This window comes from Bactrocera dorsalis, chromosome 2 (genome assembly GCF_023373825.1).
Source record: "Bactrocera dorsalis isolate Fly_Bdor chromosome 2, ASM2337382v1, whole genome shotgun sequence".
Taxonomy (NCBI): Eukaryota; Metazoa; Arthropoda; class Insecta; order Diptera; family Tephritidae; genus Bactrocera; species Bactrocera dorsalis.
The window spans coordinates 37,026,125-37,046,576 of NC_064304.1; the positions used below are offsets into that span (position 1 = coordinate 37,026,125).

The following is a 20,452-nucleotide window of genomic DNA, read 5'->3' on the forward strand; positions in this document are numbered from 1 at the left end:
AATTTTGATTTCAAAAAATTAGAAAAAAATATTTTCGAAATTTGAAAGAACTTTTATTAATTTATATAAAAGAAAAATCAAAAAATTATAGATATACATTTTATCAAAACTAATATTTTTAATATTGTTTTATATAAAAAGCCATTTTTGTTTAAAAAAATTTAGGAAAATAAAAGTTCTCAAAAATATTATGTGCATATAATTTATTTTCGAAATTAAAATGTTAAATCTCTTTTTTGATAAAGCTGCCTTTGATGTAAAACAATTAGAAAAAATGTTTTCTAAATTATAAATATGTAATTTTTTTCAGTTATTCATATTTTTTAAAAAAACAGCTTTTTACTGTAAAATCTGCTAGGTTAGATTTTGTTTAAAAAAAAATTTTAAATTTACACTTACACATATGAAGCATACAATTTAGAGAAATTTCAAAGTTATAAAAATCTTATTTTCAATTTTTTTTGTTAGCGTTATTAGCAATTTTTATGATTTTTTAACAACATCTGATTTTTAAAAAGTATATCATAGTAAACATACATATTTTTTTACAGTTTTATGAATTTTATTGGAAATAGAAAACTAAAATAAATCATAAAATTGAAGATTTTCTAAAAATGCTTGGTAATTAAAAATGTCAAAGAAAAAATAAAATTAATATTTTCTCAAAAATATTTTATAAAATTACGACTTCAAAAATTTCCTTTTTCACAAAAGCATGCATTTAAGTGAGTTCCAGCGGCATTATATGAAAAAAGAAAATATGTTTTTACTACATAATTTGAAATAATTATTTAAAAAATATTTTATGGTTTAAAAATATTTTTTTAAAAATAAAAATAAACTATAAAATATTTTTTAAAAAATTCCATAACCTCATTTTACAGGAAAAAACGGTTAAAATAGAAATGTCTTTGAACACCATTTATTTTACATTTTCATTCATTTTTCCCGATATTTGCGCACTCATAATGCATTTGAGTGCCACAGTTATTAACACAATAATTTCAAAACTTTTTGTATAAAAGTAAGTTATCAGTTTTTGCCCCATTGTTGGCATTTATGAAAACGGTTGAGTGCATCAGTTTCAGCCACTTAATTATCTCATTTGAAAAAAGCTAATTTTAGAAGCCATGTTTAGTTAATGTGTTTAATTAAAAAATATTTTGATTACCATTAATTATTAAGTAAATTTGTGTTAAGCAATTATTTACGTGTGTAATTATTTCATGAAGTTTAAAAATAACTTTTAAATTTTATATTTCATTTATATTCTTAATTTTTTTTTTATAAATTTTTTCAAGTTTTTTTTAATTAAAATTTTTTTCTTTAATTTTTTCTTAAATTTTTTATTATTTTTTATCACTTGTTTTTTGCAAGTTTCTTCTAGTGTTTTTAATATTTTTTTTTTATTTATTTTATTTCTTTTTTAATTTCTAGACATTAATTTAATGATAATGATAATGGTAATGTTAACAATTGAAATAAACAAATTAAGAGTACATATAAAATAAAATAAATCCTTATATTGAATATCTTTAGAATTTAAATGAAAAAAGTGTAATTAAATTTACTGAATTCTATGATTAATAAAGATCAAATGAACTGAATACAAATGTAAAAAAACGGCGATATTTTCACTTAATTTTTTTTATCGAGAGTTATTTTTTGTTATAATAAATTGGAAGGTTACATTTGAATATGTTCCTGGAGACCCTGGGATGGATATTACTACTAATAAAGGAAGTACATAGAATCCGCTAAGCCACCGGATGGTTTCAGGCCCCTGCACCATGCATGAACATGAAAAATGGATCGTGGCGAAGGCACACTGCGCTCGCCAGTGAACGTTAAAGAGAGCCCATATATAGTATAAGCAAACAAAGTGCATCGTGGTGAACTTTTCGTTATTACAAAATGTGTGGCGACTTAACGATGGCTATTGCTTTTGATAATAAAATTATATGAGATATTTTAAACATCCGAAACATTTAAATTAGCTGGCCCGTTTCGCTCCCCACTGAACGCCGATTTGGGATTTTGCTCCACGTGAACGTAAACCGCTCGCTAGTGCCCATCAAATTGTGACATGGGCACATAGCAAGGTGAACTCTAGCGCATCGCGCCTTGTACCTTTGCTAACCAACATTTTCGCGCGACGTGTTTCTGTGAGTGGTACAAGCCGAAAATGCTGCGTTCGTTGGAATGGCGATTAAATTCTTTGTGGAACTCCTTAAATCTGCGACAAAGACGTTTTTGGATGGTCGGGAAGAGGTCGCTGATGAGACCTGCGACTTCGGAATGTATTTCAACCAAAAAGGAAAATTTTAAATTTTCATACTCTCTGGGCGTAAGCTTGATTTTGCGATTTCGGCTAATACTACACCAAACCTCTTTTTTCCGAGATTCGTTTGAATAGTTGCTGCCATAGCCATATTTTTACAGCCTGAATAGGATATATTAAGTTTTCCGCGAAGTTTGTCACACCCAAAAGCAAATGTCGTGGACCTTAGAAGAGGTAGAGCTATTTTTATTGCCTTTTTTGATAGCCGTGGAATCGTCCACAAAGGATTCGTTCCACCGGGGAATAAAATTGGTGGTCAAAGGACTCCATTTTGAGTCGATTACGAACATCCAGGCGGTCGTGACGAGGGTACTCGCGGTTCTTATAATTTTATTTTACCATCCAAGTCATTTCTTTTTTGAAGCGTTCCAGAAATGTTACGAAGCATGGAAAACGCGCTGGAATCGCTGTATAGCTGCCCAAGGGGACTACTTTGAAGGGGATGGCAGAGTTGTAGAATAATTTTCAAATATATGGTTTTTATGGAATCAGTCTCATTACTTAATTGTCATACCTCGTATGGAACGAGTTGGCGCGTACAAAAATAGAGCTTTTGCAAAAACTGCAACCGCTCAACCTTCCCAAGCGACATTGCTTCGCTCTATGGGTTCCTCAAAAGTTCCATTTCTAGCTCAATGTGTATGTAAACAAACGAAATTGCCACATTTGGTTTGAAGAGTAGCCTGAGAAGATTCTAGAGCTACCATTTCATCCAGAAAATACAACAGTTTGGTGTGATTTGTGGGTCAGTAGAATTATTGGTCCATATTTCTTGAAAAATGTGGCCGGTGAGAATGTAACCTTTAATGGCGGTCGTTATCGCGCCATGATAACCGACTAATTGAACTCGTGATATTGGCGACATTTGGTGTCACCAAGATGCCACCACTTTCCACGCATCACATCAATCAATTTTTTGAGAGAACACTTCGGTGAGCAGATAGTTTTATGTTTTGGGTCGGTCGACTGGCCACCAAGATCGTGTGATTTCACACCGTTAGACATTTTTCTTTGAATATATTTAAAGTCTAAAGTCTATGCGGATAATTCCGCTTCGATTTAGGCGTAGGAGCAAAACTTCACACGTGTCATTCACCAATTACTAGCCGAAATGCCCGAACGAGTCATCGAAAATTGAACTAAACGGATGGACCATCTATGTAAGACGTAACCACTTTCATTTGAAAGAGACAATCTTTAAAAAATAAATTCCAAAGAATGTTCCTTCGAATGATAATACAAATTCTCCATTAAATTTGAAGTTTCTCTGTTTTTACTTTAAAAAAGTAGGAACCTCGAACTGGATTACTCTTTTGCTTCGGTACAACCTTCGTCTCAGTCTCTTTTGTCTTGTGTACAAAAATGGGTATAAGGATAATTGAATTGCGAAAATTCATATTATACTGTTGAAAAGAATGAGTCAATTATGCAACTTGACAAATAATTATACACGTGATAATGAGGACCTTGTAAAGTTGACCATATACTACGTAAAATGGTGTGCAGGGTGCATAATAATGCGCATGATATACTCGTATTACTAAAAAAGAACATGATGATGCATATTTTCGCAAACAAGCTTCTTTCGTAATATTATTTTTCTCTGAGTTTAGGGCGTGTTTTAACACCAAACCCCCCCGTGGATGCGCCACTGCTAGTATGTTGAGCTGAGTCGATTTAGCCATGTCCGTTCGTCTGTCCGTCTGTCTGTATATATACGTACTAGTCCCTCAGTTTTTAAGATATTGTTTTGAAATTTTGCAAACGTCATTTTCTCTTCAAGAAGCTGCTCATTTGTCGGAAGTGCCGATATACAAACTGAATGATCGGAATTAAGTTCTTGTATGGAAAACTTTCACATTTGACAATGTATTTTCAGAAAAGTTGGCACAAGTTACTTTCTAAGAAAATTATGTAATACGCGAAGAAATTGTTCAGATCGGCTTGTTATAGTATATAGCTACCATACAAATCGAACGATCGGAATCACGGGCTGTTATGGAAAACTTTTGCATTTGGCAAGATATTTTCACAAAATTTGGTACAGATTATTTTTTAAGGCAAAAATGTAATTTCCGAAGAAATTGTTCAGAACGGTTTACTATAGCATATAGCTGCCATACAAACTGAATGATCGGAATCAAATGCTTGCATGGGAAACTTCCTCATTTGACGACATATCTTCACGAAATTTGGTATGAGTTATTTTTTATAGAAATAATCTATTATCGGAAGAAATTGTTCAGATCGGCTCACTATAGCATATAGCTGCCATATAAATCGAACGATCGGAATCAAGGGGTTGTATGGAAAATTTTCGCATTTGACGAGGTAACTTCACGAAATTTGACAGAATTACTGCTTAAGGTAATAATATAATCTCCGAAAAAATTGTTCAGATCGGATTACTATAGCATATAACTTCCGTACAAACCGAACACTGAAAGAAATGTTAACGTTTTTTTCTTGTTTTTTAAAGAAAAATTAAAAATTAGCAAAATCATGCCGTTTCGGGGACTATATTAGATCCCACCCAATCGCAGCTTTTCCCACTTTTGCTTTTATTTCAGCTGAAAAACCAAACAATAATTATTTTCATTGACATAAGGTGAAAACAATTTATTTTATTATTCATTTATTATTGTTCAATAATTTTCGTATTACATTCAATATAAGACAGATGCAATGTGTTTATAACCATTTTATTGTTATTGTTATTGTTATTGTTAGTAGTTAAATTTAAATTTTTCTCAACATGTACTTCTTCACTGCCTTACTATTTGCATACACTTGCAATTTTTCGAAAGTAATTTTAGTTTGTCATTTTGCTTATTTTCGAAATTTATAATCTGTTTACGCCAGTAAATTTTGAATACAATTAATTGCTTTTTGAATTCTCGCACTTAAACAGCAAATTTTGGGTGCCAAAGGATTTTCGTACATATTTTATTGTCAATTTTTTGTTGTAATTTTTCTTATTGTCAATTTTTAATATTGTCAACTTTTTTTATTGTCAACTTTTTTTATTGTCAACTATTTTTATTGTCACTTTTTTGACAGCAATTTTATTGTATGCAAGTTTGTGTGTCTACAAGTGAGTGTGTCTGTATGTGTGTGTACTATGCATTTGTATGCTTACCTTTTATTTTCTATAAATTTTAAAATGCTTTAAATGACAAAGTTTTTTTTTGTACTCAAAGTACCGTTGTATGTGTGTGTATACAGTACATACGTATGTAGATATGTGTGTGTATTTTTAAACAATTTTATTTCTTTTGCCACGAAGTGCTGCCGGCCAACTGTACGCATTGCCAATCTATTACCAAATGTGTTTGAATTTTTGTTGTTGTTATTATTTTTTAATTTTTGTATTTTTTTTTAATAACAGTTGTCACTTTAGTGTTTGAATTTCAAAAATACGCACTTTCATTTCGCTAAAATTTATTTATTTTTATTGCGCTGCACTAAGCTAGTCTTTACAAATCCTAAATTTTTTATGAAATTTTAGTTTTTGTTTTTTAATTGCAATGCCTGCAATTTTTATTGTAATTCTTTGTGCAAAATATATGTGTGTGTGTGTTTGTGTCGTTAATTTGTTTTTATGTTTTTACTTTATGATTACTCAGTTTTGTATGCATGTACACATGTATGGGTGTATGTATGTATGTATGTATGGACTTATGTAAATATGTATGTAGTTAATATTTTATTAGAAGAGTGAAAAAGTTCATGCAATTTACATAAATTTATTTAATTTGATTTTTTTTATTTTTTTTTTATTCATTTTTTGTTTTTTTTTCAGAATGAAGTTACAATAGTTTCATAATCGCCATGCTTTAACTATTTTAGGTAATTGGAGTTCGTGTTTTAGTGCTTAATAAATGTATGTACCTATGTATGTATGTATGTATGTATGCATAATTTTAGCGATTTTTTTCATTGAATTTAATTAGTTAGCAAATATTCACAGTGTGTGAGTTTTAATGAGAACAATAGAGCTATCTAAAAATCCTTCTAAACATATGGAAATATCATCATCATTTACTTACAACTACAATTTAATGCTAAGTAGCACAAACATATGCATATATATAATTACATATGTATGTATATTTGTTTGTATGTGTATGTATGTGTGTGTCGGGTAATTTTTGAGCAATTTTTCTATTTTACAAAACGGAAAGTGTCGGATCGTTGGCTAATTCTCAACAATAAGTATGTAGGTATGTACATAAGTATGTACTTATATTTGTAGGTATATGCATATATTTATATACATGTATGTATGTATATATATGTATAGGTATTTGTATGTGTATTAAATATATGTACATATGTTTATGTGTTTGTAATTGCAGTTAGATTTGCTCGTTGTGTGCGTCTTCTTCCACTATTTATGCTTTAGTTTACTATTTTGTTCTAATTTTTTAAACTTTTCTTGTTTTAAACTTTATTTTTGTAGCTTCTTGCTCATTGTAATGGCGTGTCATTACAAATTTGTGCGTTTCTATTGTAGGCGTAGTATCTAAATAAGCTATGGTTTTTATGAAAATAAATTGTTTAAAAAATATTCTTCAATAAGTACCAAATGTATGTACATCGTCACCTGAAATGCAAAACAACGTATCACAAAATAATAGAAATTGAGTTTATTACTTGCCTACGATTCACCACAACATATTACATATACTATGTAGCATAACATTTTCAGCTTCCGCTCTCATATATAACCAATAAATAACCGTTTTATAACCAAAACTCAAATTTTATTTCAATATGAGTGGTTTCTATTAAATCGTGTTTCCTTATGAAAAGTAATGTTACGTTATTCTGCTTTTTAGGTGACGTTATGTATATTCGCGCTTGTGTTTTTCCAATAATAATATAATAATGAAGCGCAGTTTGTATAAAAATTATAATTTTTTTGCACAAAGAGAGTTTACTTCAAAGAAAATATAAATCTCTTAAAATGCCTGAAATCAACTGAACTTATTATCCATTTAATTTGATTTATTCTGTTAATTTTTTGTAATATTCAGCGTTTTGTTTTACAGTTAACATACTTAATCGAAAAAGTGTTTAAAAAAAATTTTATAGCAAGTACATAGTTCGAAATTTCTATTTGGTATTCTCTGATCAAACTTCGTAGCACGACTTATGGAATTATATTCACTTGCAAGTCAGGAAAAACGTGTTTCTTCGTGAATTTCTTAAAGAAATGTTTTCCTGGTGTTGCAACGACAACAAGATTTCTCTATAGTTAAAATTAACTAAAGTTCCTGAACCAAAAAAATGATCATTACAATAGAAGAATGCACCTAATGTTCGAAGGACTACTCAAAATTATGATTTTTGCCGGAATGGCGGTTTCCCAAAAACTGTTTTTTATCATATTATATATGTATTTTTGAACAAACTTTATATCTAAGCGGATCGTGTGAAATTTTCAAGCCAAATGATCCAGCCGTTTCGAAGAAATTTTCCGCATATCTTCGAAACACTTGCAGTATCGACTTCAAAGAAGAATACTTTCAAATACCATATACTCGTAACTGTACACTTGTGCTCATATAATTAAGTCACGCCACTTGTAGTATGAAAGTTTCTTCCAAGCAACTTTTTTAGTACAGTCAGTGGTCATATAATCAAGGCATCTGAAGAAAAATGAAATGAAAAAAACTTATTTTTTGAAATTCTTCTTTAATAAAAAGGTAATATTTAGTTGGATATATTTTATTACGTAACACTTCAGTACACCGCTTCAGCGTTGTTTAGACTAAAGTAGCACATTGGGTTGAACTTATTTTGTTCCACTCTGCCTATATTATTTTCCTTAAAGAATTTTTGTTACAAGGTTTTCGTGCAGCTACGGCTCTTTTTACAATCACCTAAGATTTTTCTATTGGGTTTAGGTCCGGACTTTGAGCTATCCAATCCAGAATCTTAATATTTTGGTTACTTAATCGACTCGTGAACAGTGCTCGAGATCGTTATCGTGTTGAAAAACCCAAGCCAACTGTAAATATTCCCACCTATTTTAACAATCGGACCAACGTATGTGTCTGAACCAACGTATATATGTATGTGAATTCAATACACACACAAAAACAAGTAGATTTTTTAATTTTCTTAAGCGGATATAAGCTCTAAAGTTAATTTACACTTAATGTAAACATAATATGTAGGACTATAAAAAAATTGAAATAAAAACTTCATATGAAATGTATACAAAAATTAACGAATTCCAAAAAATTCATACTTCAGGTAGTTGGAAAATTTGATTCGTTAAAGAAAAATAATGGTATTTAATCAAAATAGTTGCTGTCGAGGGCGACTCTCCAACTTTTTCGGTACCATATTTGTAGTACGTTTTGTCTTACAAGTATATTTTGGCCTCAGTTGCTGCTTTACCTTAGATCTTTTCCGTCGCAACATTTATTTCCAATGAGCATTCTCTTCCGGTTTTTAGAACTTGAACCACCAGCACATGAATGTATTATCGCTTCAGCAACTTTAAATATATGTAGTTCAGTTTTAAGTCTCATTGATTGTTGAGAGTTAAATGTTAGAAAGACTATTGATCATGAAATATTTTGATGCACAACGAAGTTACATTTTTGGATCGATCAATTGGCAACAGCGTTAGACTTTTCCTGTGGGCACATGTATAGTAATGTCTAAAGTCTATGCTGACAACCTCTCTTCGATTCAGGTCTTGGAACGAAAAATCACGCGTGTCATTCGCCAGTTACCAGTCGAAATGCTCGAACGAGTCATCGAAAATTGGACTCAACAGATTGACAATCTGAGACGTAGCCGCGGCCAACATTTAAAAGAGGTAATCTTCAGACAATAAATGCCAAGAGTGTTCTTTCGATTTATAACAAACATTTCACATTAAATTTGAAGTTTCTGTGTTTTTTTGTTTTTTTTTTAAGAGTAGAGAACCTTAAAATGGACAACCTTTTAAAAACTATCTCCATTGAAATTTCGCTTCGAAGCTTCAGTTAGAACATAAGGAGTATAAAATAAAAATAAGGAATAAATAATTCACAATTTCAAGCTTTGCAAATGAAAAGAAAATACATATGCAGGCGTAAGTCGGATTGAGCATGCTTTGCGGCAACAGCCAGATGAGATTTTTAGAAAAACACTAGCGTGGAACCCGCAAGGCAGCAGGAACGCTGGAAGCCTAAGCACACCTGAGAACGCAGGCTTGCCAAATAACTTGAGTGAATGAGGAAAACTTACAACGAAATGACGTTATCGAAAAATTGTAATCAATGATGACATTTTACGGCCACTTTTTGCTCATTAAGCATAGTAACTAAGAAGAAGAACAAAAAGCTAAAGATAGTAGGAATATACATAGCTGAGCTGTTGAACAGAAAAAAGCATGGATATCAATAAACAAAACATAATTAGAAAATTAAAATAGTTAAATTTAGGTGTTTATGGTTTTTAGGTGCTAAAAACTTTGTATGAGAATATCTTTATAATTTTGTTCTCAAACATTTTTATCGTTAATTTATAATAGTTCAATAGTTGCATGTAATAAACTTGGGTAATCATTTTGTATTACTTCAAAAAATCTGGAAAAAGTCTACATTTAAAAAATATATTCCAGTAAACATTTATGTCTTCAAAAGCATCCTTAATAGCAATTTAAAATTGTATAATTATTAGCACTATTTTTAAGCGGCTTATAAGTTTATTACAAAAATAAATTATTTGAGTTATGGCGCTGCAAAAACAAATATGTACATATATGTACATGTACTAAATGTATATTCGAAACTATTTCAAACTATTTGCTGCGCTCAATTTAATTAATGTATTTATGCAACTTGCTTTATTTTATTAAAAATGGTTGACCACATACCTACATATGTTAGTAAGTAATTTTTTTTTGTCTCTCCTATGCCTACATATTTTATTTACTATTACTTACGGCTAACACTTATTTTAAAATAGTACTGCTAGGGCATTTATTAACCTAACCTATATTTCTACTACTTATTTAAGCCTATTTGCTTATGCTACATTTATTTATTTTCAATTCAAATATTTTTTACTTAATTTAAATTAGTTATGTTACAATTACAGCTATTATTACGTTTTATTGTCAAAAAGAAATTTATTACAATTTGTTGCCTTCATCTTTATTGTCTAGTGTACATATGAGTTTCAATTCTCGCGAAGAAGAAAATATAGTAGATATCAATCTATAATATCTAGATGCATTGTGTTAAAATTTTCTTTGAATAAAACACTATAAACTCTTTTAATGATGTTAAAACAATAATAATAATAATAATAATAGTTAAAAGAATCATGATAACAATAGTAACAATTACAAAAACAATATTTTAAATAATATTAACAATAACACAGAAAATATTAACAATTTCGCTATTCTACATAATTAAAGAAAGGAAGAGTATATTAAGCGGTATAGTTTCAGGTATATGAAAAAAATATTTATATGTTTTCTAGAAAGCAGATCTAGATTTTAGCTGAGTATGCATCTCCAACGAACTTTTAATATACACGGGGAAACGCGGGTTTAATAGATATTTAACACTTCCCGAACGGCTAGACAAGTTAAAGGTTAACAAGCTTTTTTTGTTCTGCTATATATTACTATGAGCAACAAATAGTAAGACTTTGTTCATAATTTTAGAATTCATTATTTATTCTTCAAAATCTATGTCGTACCCCTCAAAGTAAGCCGCCTTGGTCACATTATACGTTTATTTGGTCCAATTTGGTTTAATCCTCGAAAAAGTTGTTATAGTAAATTTCTGGAATATCCTGCAGTGAGCGTAGCTATTCTCGGTTAATGTCTTCAGTTGACTCAAAACGGTTTTCCCGGTGCGGTCGTTTGAGTTTGCTGAATAGCCTGAAGTCACATGGAGCTAAATCAGTCGGATACTGTAGTTGCGGCATGATATCGGTTGAAAATTTGGCGAAAATCTCACGAAGACACACTGCAGTATGCGAAGGTGCATAATCATGGCGCAAAAACTAAGAATTGTCGGCTCGTATCTCCAGCCTCTTTTTACGAATAACTTCGCGCAAAAGACGCGTAACATTGAAATTGTATTATTTTATGACAGTTTGGCCGGTCGAAGGAAGAAAACTGTCCCCATACCGTTGAATTTTGACCTGCTTTAACGTGGTTTTTCGGCTTGCCGCAATATTCGGCCAATTGATTGCCTGTTTCTGGTTCGTAAACATAGAACCAAGACTCATCGCTTGGAATAATACGTTTCATGGCATTCTGCTAGACGGCAAGATTTGTTTCATAGACGTTAAAGCGACGCTGTATATTGAAAAAATTTAGTGATTTTGGAACCAATCGTGCTTTCACTTTTCTTAGGCCCAAATGGTCTTTCAAAATGGTTTTCACTGATCCTTCCGATATTCCAACGATGTCAGTAAGATCTCTGACTGTTAATCGTCGATTCTCAAGCACCCATCGTTTATTTTATTGAAGTGTTGATCATCAGTTGATCTTGATGGCCGTCCTGGGGGAGGGACGTGGATGAAATTTTAAGGGTTAATTGATTTCACCCTACTATAATTTTTTTGCTTACAAAAACCATCTACACTGGTCCATTAGTCAAAAAAAAAAAAATTAATACTAAAAGCGAAAAAAGAAAATAAGTTATTGATACATATTTAAAAAATAAAAATAAAAAATTATGAATCGAAAAAAAATTAAAAATTTTTTTCAACTCACGTGACTCACATAAAACATAAAACAAAGTGAAACACAAAAGTTTTAAAATTTAGTATTTTATTAGAATAAAAAACGTTATTAAAAATTTTAAGAACACAAAATTTATAGTAAAAATTATGCTAATTGATTTAATATATATTTTTGCAAAACTGTAAACAGATAAATTTTTCAAAAAGAAAATATGGTTTAAATATTATAATAATAATATTTTTAATATTAATATATTGTAAATTTTAAACAGCACATACATACGGATTGATATACATATGTATGTTTGTATGTATGAAGGTATTTTTTTATTTTATGCACCTGGGTAAACGTAGAAAAATTTCAGCTTGCCACCAGCATCTGATGCGTGGCATATCTATTTTTGATAAAAAAAAATTAAAAAAATTTAAATGAATTCTTGCAAGCAGCACAACATAAGTTTTAGAAACCTATGTACGCGCGCTCATATGTATGTATGTTTTTTTTGAGATTCTTTCTTTAATTCATGTATGTATGTTTGTCTGTACATTTTAGATATGTACTTACATATGTATATATAAATTTGAAGTACATTGATTAGCGTAAATTTCAAATATTACATTTGCACTTTACAAATAGCGTTTGCTTATTATTGTCTCACATTAACATTATTTACTTTATATAACTATATTTTAATTGAACAATTTCTCTTTACAATTCGGCTTTAGCAATAAATTTGGGATTTTGCTTTTGCTTTTTATTTGCATTGCAACTATTCTCCGTTATTATTGTCCTGTGTCAACATTATTGTCAGCTTAAAGGCTAAAAACAAAATATTGTCTTTTCAATAATACATTGTACAATACATAAATATTTTTATAAAAAAGTTTACATCATTAAATTTCAAAAACAGCGTTACGCATGTGTATGTATGTATGTATGTATATATGTGGTTGTATGTATAACATTATATATTAATTTTCATATTCATACACAAAAAATGCATTATTCGTAAGTAATAAAAACCAATAGACCGAAAATTCAGAAAAAAATTTTAGAAATAGTTTGAAAAAGTCAATACATACATATATTACAGTTAAATTTTTAAGTAATTATTTAAGGAATAATTCTTTTTGTTTTTGTTAATTTTTTTTTGCTCTTGTTAAATTTTACAAAATACAAAAATGTTTGCCGTCACTTCTTGCAACTGCGACAATCCACCGTTACACACCTACATACGCCCTATTTATTTATGAATTTTCTCTTGTTTGTATGTATGTAAGTACTATGCTATGTATGTAAGCATGTATGTACTTGTACTCACGACAAACGCACACATTCTCAACACATCCAACAATCATGCATACAAATTCAACCGTTATTTTAGATTTATCATATTTTTGTTTTTGTTTTTCTTTAACCTTAAAATTATTGTCAAGATATGTTTTTAGATGATATTAGCCTGGTATTTTGGTTAGCAAAACTTTCAGTTTGTTGAAACTTTTCGAAGTGAAAAAGTTTTGGAGGCCAAGGAAATGCGCAAATTTTGGAGACATTTGTCGAATATTTTTTATTAAAAAAAATATTTCTTTGCAATTTGGTTTTCAAATAAATTTTTAAAATAAAATATTTTTTTTCATTTTATTTAAAATATTTTTTTAAAATTATTTTTTTTTTAACAATATTTTTATAAAATAAAAAAAAATATTTTTAAATGTTTGCATAAAATTAATTAATTTTTTTAGTTTATTAAAATATTATTAATTTTGACAAAATAACTTTTTTTATTAAAAATTAATAATGAAATAAAACAAATTACTTTTAATTAAAAAGAATTTTCTTACTTTTACATTTTTTATAAAATTAATTAATTTAAAATATTTCTTTTTTATTAAAAATTACAATATTTTTTTTTAATTTTATAAAAAAACATTTTTTTTAATGAAAATAATTTTTTTTATTTCTTTTTGAATAAAAAAAAATTTTAAATTGGTATATTTGTATAAATATTTGTAAAAATTTAAAAAAAAATATAATTTATATTAAAATTAAATTTAAAAAATAATTTTTTTTTTTAATTAAAAAACAAAATAATTTCTTATATTTTTAAAATTTTATAAAATTAACTAATTTAAAAAGGTTTTCGATTGAAAAAAATTTTTTAAAGTAAATAAAATTAATTAAAATTTTTTTTTTTATGAAATAAAGCAAATTTCTTTTAACTTAAAAAAATATTTCTTATAAAATTAAAAAAAAATTAATTCTTAGTTTCAAAATTTTTGTAAAATTTATTAATTTAAAATATTTTCTTAAACTAAAAGTTAAATAAAAAATTTATTTTTAATTTACAAAAAATATTTTTATAAAATTAAAATCAAAATTATTTTTAAAATTGATTTGAACACCAAATTTTTTCTTATTACTTATTTTTTTTATATCTCTTTCTTTTCTAATTTACTTTGCTTTGTTTGGTTTGTAAACGGATATGCTGCTTATAAATACTATATAAAAGTCAAAATGCATATGTATGAGTGTGCGTGGACTAAAATATCGTACCGATATGCGCTCTGCAAAGATATGCCTTAATACTTTCTCTCTTCTCCAGATATGTTTCACAGTTTCAAAAATTACAATTTTTATGCAAATAACTAAAATTGCACGTGTGTGTATATATCAGAAAATATATGTTTGTGTTTGTGCGTTTTGCGCATTCGCCTCAGCCTCTTAAACGGTTTGCACTTGACATTTAAAATTTAAAATGTTCTAACTTGCTGTGACAGCAGCACCACTATCAGGCAATTATTGACAAACTGAAAATGTTTTGCGTCACAAACAGGCTAAATAGCACGGAAATTGTGTACACAATCGCATTGGTGATGGTTAGCTGCAGCGCTGCTGATGCGTCCGTGGCGTCGACCACGTTTATCTTCCAGCCGAGATTTCGATGTGTGAAGCACTGGAAAAATATAAGAAATTGTTATAATGAACATGAGTTAAAAGTTAGGTTAAGTTGCACTGTGAACAAAGGTGAGGTTAGTTATTAAATGACAAGGCGATCAATAGGTCACGAAATAATTGAATACAGATGTTAAACGCCTTTCAAAACTTCGCCACATTTTTTTAGAGGTTTGGTGATAACTAAAAATTTTATATTAGTCTAAAGATAGGTCTGCAGCAGCAGCTATGAGTATCCGTTTCTCTTGATTTCTTTACGGAGTAAAACGTAGAATGGCTTTCAACCTTCTAAAATATTGTTTTTTGGAAGAACCTTTTGAAAAGTCTTAAGCATTGGGTAAGAATATTTTGTCTGCTCTTTGTATCAACAATACTCGACCACAAAACTGCATTTTTATAAAATGGACCATGTCGTGTGAAGGAAGAGAGACACTATACAACTAAAAGCATTCGGAATATCAGCACTTAATGCCAGAATGCTTGAAAATAATGCACAAATGTTATAATAGTAAAAATCTCCAATTTACCTGATAATACAGCAGATCTGGTGCATCCAATGGTACTGTCCAATTTAAGAAGCCCGGTTCACCCTCAACACATTCCAACATCAAGGTCTTCATATATTCCTCAAAGGTTTCAATCTGGGCTGATAGATCCACTGTACGATGTGTCCATTCGCAGTAACGTCCAACTAACAATAACATAAAGACAATGAAAACTTAGTCCTATTACAAAAAAATTGTTAATACTTACATGCAGTCGGTATTGGATTACCCTCCTTATCGAATTCGACGCCGGCATAAGCCTTTTGCTTGCTTACTTCAAGACCAGTCATTTGTCCAATACCGCCTTCCGGTGAATCGGTGATATAGAATGGATGGTATCTGCATGAAAAAGATGCTAATGCATTGTTCAATAGTTTGACGGTCCAGCTTACCTGGCAGGTTGTGCGGGATCATCACCGCCCTCGACATAGAACTCATAAGTTTTGCCACGCTGCACCGTTATCTCTGGTATTAGCAGATCATTCAAGTACCAAGCAATACCCCAGGAAGGTATACCAGTGAGTGGCGTGTAGCCACGTTTACCGCCTGTGGGACCAATACGTGCCGTGAATACGGTCTCGTTGGTGATCTTACGTGTTGGCCAGGGCTTTGGACCGCTCTGATCTTTGAAACTGTACAGCGAATTCTTGCACGAATGATCGTTCTAACGATAGAAGAGTTATTAGTTAGAAACATTATAGCTTCTGAAATACATTTCACTTACACGCGATGAGAAATTAATGCGCACATCGTCGATGGTGTGATCGTTGCCGGTGTGCGAATGCGCATTTGCCTCCATAAGACTATTCAGCGGTCCGATCGCAGCGATCACGGACACTTCGCGATCCAATGGTATGGCAAAATCGTAAATCGGCTCGTTGGTTTGTATGAGACGCTTATAGCGTATGCTGGTCACATTATTCTTGCGATCGCCGCTCACTGGAAAACATTTTCGAAACATTAATACGAATTTAGTGTGAAAGTGTGAGGTACTAATTTACGTACAGACAATAACGTCGTTACGTCCGCCAATACGACTATCGGGACAAGCGCCGTGCTGCCCATCGCACTGCGACAAATCGGAGATGAAGTAGTCTTCGGCACGGAATACGCGTGCAGTGGTATCATAGAATGCGACAACTACATCCGATTGCGACATTTGCGCACGTCCATTGGCGCCAGATAGACCAAAAGCCATATACTGATCCTCGGCAATGCGTCCAAACAGCTCGATCTGTATGTATTCGCCTTGTAACTCCCATTTCACTTGCAGTTTGTCGGGTATAATCTCGCGACAATTGGCGTAGACGGGACGTGGTGTGGTGGTGGTCTGAAAGCGGTTGGATTGAGTTGAGTATTCTTCGATTTGACAAAGTAAGAACTCGATTCTTTATATAATTTCGTACAGGTTGTATGAATGTACTACACAATGAGTGTTGGTAGTCTAAACTAATACTTACAGGTGTATACCACCATGGAGGCTAATGCATACGAAAGATATAAGAATATAATGTTTAATGAGATATTTTTTGTATGGCGATCATTAGGTTACAAAGTGAGTGTAGAATGCGGTAATGCGTTACTCATAAATGGGGGAATAATGATATAAATATATACATACATAGCATGTGTTTAAATATACATATTACAATACTACATTAATATTATACATACACTATAAATAAGGCGGGACTGTCAACTAAAACTCATCAAATAATGCTTCCAAGTGATATTTACATTAAGTGCATATTTTACCGTTATTTTTGTTTGACCCAACGCTGGCGGCACATCCAAATCTTTCGGTATGAAAACATGCCCGAAATTATGCCTGTACTCCACACACCAAACCGAAAGCCAATCGATATCGTAAACTGTCAAGGAGCCCGGTAACTGTATCTCGATATCTTCACCTTGATAACCACGCAGCGGTTCTAGTGAGCCAACCTCATTGGGTACCTAAACAAAACGCAAGCATGAGTGCAATAATCCTCACAGCGTTGTAACTTACCTTAATGCCCATAATATTAGGTTCGGAGCCATTGCCAACCCAGAAATAGGCATCTGGACCAGCGCCGTCATAGTGTAGATTGGGTATATAGAAAGTTTTCGCATCCAAAACACTTATGTTGCTCGAGCGTAGTCCATGTGCTAGACGTTTGAATTCCGGTAGCACACGTGGTTTTGGTACATCTAGGTTAGGTGGGATAAAAACTTCACCGAAATCAACCTGTAAGAAAGAAATATTATTAGGAAAAATGGTTCAATAAAATACACTATACTAAAGGGTGATTTTTTAAGAGCTTGATAACTTTTTAAAAAAAAAAAACGCATAAAATTTGCAAAATCTCATCGGTTCTTTATTTGAAACGTTAGATTGGTTCATGACATTTACTTTTTGAAGATAATTTCATTTAAATGTTGACCGCGGCTGCGTCTTAGGTGGTCCATTCGGAAAGTCCAATTTTGGGCAACTTTTTCGAGCATTTCGGCCGGAATAGCCCGAATTTCTTCGGAAATGTTGTCTTCCAAAGCTGGAATAGTTGCTGGCTTATTTCTGTAGACTTTAGACTTGACGTAGCCCCACAAAAAATAGTCTAAAGGCGTTAAATCGCATGATCTTGGTGGCCAACTTACGGGTCCATTTCTTGAGATGAATTGTTGTCCGAAGTTTTCCCTCAAAATGGCCATAGAATCGCGAGCTGTGTGGCATGTAGCGCCATCTTGTTGAAACCACATGTCAACCAAGTTCAGTTCTTCCATTTTTGGCAACAAAAAGTTTGTTAGCATCGAACGATAGCGATCGCCATTCACCGTAACGTTGCGTCCAACAGCATCTTTGAAAAAATACGGTCCAATGATTCCACCAGCGTACAAACCACACCAAACAGTGCATTTTTCGGGATGCATGGGCAGTTCTTGAACGGCTTCTGGTTGCTCTTCACCCCAAATGCGGCAATTTTGCTTATTTACGTAGCCATTCAACCAGAAATGAGCCTCATCGCTGAACAAAACACGCGCGCGAAACACATTTCGAACCGAACACTGATTTTGGTAATAAAATTCAATGATTTGCAAGCGTTGCTCGTTAGTAAGTCTATTCATGATGAAATGTCAAAGCATACTGAGCATCTTTCTCTTCACCCGTTACTTTTAAATTTAAAATTTTATATGGCCCACCCGTTAGTTTGAAATAAAAATAGCTTTCGTTATAATTACCGCAGATATTCAGTATATTATCTATATCGTCTCCTTTAAGGTGTCATGACCAACCGCAATGAAAGGTTCTTGTTCTACCATGTTGGTGGATATTGCGGAGCGGGCGAGCTCATCAGCCAGTTCATTCCCGGCTGTACTTTTGTGACTGGGCACTCAGATAAGATGCACTTGGTTACGATCTCATAGATGATATTTCACATTCAGATATTTCATATTACGACAGGATATACCTCTAATAATAACAAACTAAAATTTTCAAACGATACCTCAAAGAATTTTTACTTGGAGGCAAATGATACGATCACTTTAAATATTTTCTGCTATTCAGAGCACAAATCGGGCAGAACCATTCCTCTCATAATTGCACACTTGTCGACAATCGTTTGATTTTTTTAGCCGCTACAAAAACAATAACAATGAAATGTTTCCACTGTTAGACGGATGATCTAACTATATGATTCACACCCGAGGCGGTTGACATTTGTCAGGAGAGCTTCCCACTATATAAAACCCATCAAATGCGTGAAAGTTGGATTAACATGACTATGGGTAATTCTGTCGAGTCTTACTGACGGTAGGTCGTAGGAAAGAAAATTTTTGGTGGACCTTACAGGTCGTACATTTAAACTTTTTCCTACAGTATTAATAGTAGCTGTGATTATGCCAAGTATTTTGAGGTAAATTTCTTTACCTATCTGATGAAGTATTTCAAGACCTTTATGTACCTCTGACTCCCGAATAACTTCAAGAGATATACTAAAAATATAAAAAAGCGTAGGAAAGCAACAAATATCATAAAAGCGTAAGCGTCCATAATCAATATTTTTACTCAATAAATAGGAATATTCTCCATTGATGTATTTTGCATGCGATTAAACCAAGTCGAAGAACTTTTGCAACTCTGAATGCGGCATCTCCAAAAATATGTTCTGAACGCATCAACCGCCTCTTCAGAGATCGTTGACCTCTTAGTTTATTTTTTACGAAGGGGAATAAAAAGAAGTCATTCGATCGCAAGTCTAGACTATATGGTGGATGACGATGTTTTGAGTGCTCAAAAATGCAGTTGTTTTCAGTCGATATGCGAGAGCTAGTATTGTCCTGTTGAAGAGTGATCCGCTTCAATGTTTGATTTTCCTGATTTTTTGAAAGACAACTGTCAAATGATTGTGTACCACTCATACTATTATACATTGCTCTAGTGGTTCATGACCTGTCACGATGCCGTAGACGTGTTTAGAAGTACCACTGTCTTATTTTCTAACATTTCTTTCAACCAATCGACACAAATCTTATTTCGAGCGATCGCAATTGTTGTGGATCCTATGTGGAGAAAAATTTCGTTAATCAAATATTTATCCAATATTGATATGTCACACGTCGATCTTGCATAGATCTTGCGCACAACACCAATAGTTTCCGGAGTGAGCTACGACCCCAATTGAACTGACAATATAATTGAGAAACCCTGGTGCTTGATGTATGATAAACTTAGTTTATCGATGCATTGTTGCTTGGTTAATCCACGTCAAAAGTTGTAAAAAATAATCGTGCGAAAACGTTCCCGATTTAATTTAATTTTTTTTACCGAGATGAATATTTTAAGTTACTGTAAACAACACAAATAGCGCTCGTATGTCAAAACGTACTGAGTATGCATTCCCCGAAAATTGTCAAACTTTA

At 31.6% G+C, this 20,452-nt stretch overlaps 1 protein-coding gene across 1 annotated transcript in view; it reads right to left on the reverse strand.

The window, feature by feature from the left end:
- Nucleotides 1-14,438: 14,438 nt before the first annotated feature.
- The window catches only part of LOC105226366 (protein Skeletor, isoforms B/C), a 97,986-nt gene continuing 91,972 nt past the window's right edge, over nt 14,439-20,452 (reverse strand). Inside the window, exons 5-12 of the mRNA XM_011205220.4 lie at nt 17,562-17,780; nt 17,309-17,509; nt 16,559-16,883; nt 16,278-16,492; nt 15,946-16,217; nt 15,762-15,892; nt 15,536-15,699; nt 14,439-15,009 (exon numbers count right to left, since the gene is read on the reverse strand). Coding sequence (XP_011203522.2) covers nt 14,845-15,009; nt 15,536-15,699; nt 15,762-15,892; nt 15,946-16,217; nt 16,278-16,492; nt 16,559-16,883; nt 17,309-17,509; nt 17,562-17,780 — 1,692 coding nt within the window. The 3' untranslated portion in view covers nt 14,439-14,844. The remainder of the gene's footprint in view (nt 15,010-15,535; nt 15,700-15,761; nt 15,893-15,945; nt 16,218-16,277; nt 16,493-16,558; nt 16,884-17,308; nt 17,510-17,561; nt 17,781-20,452) is intronic.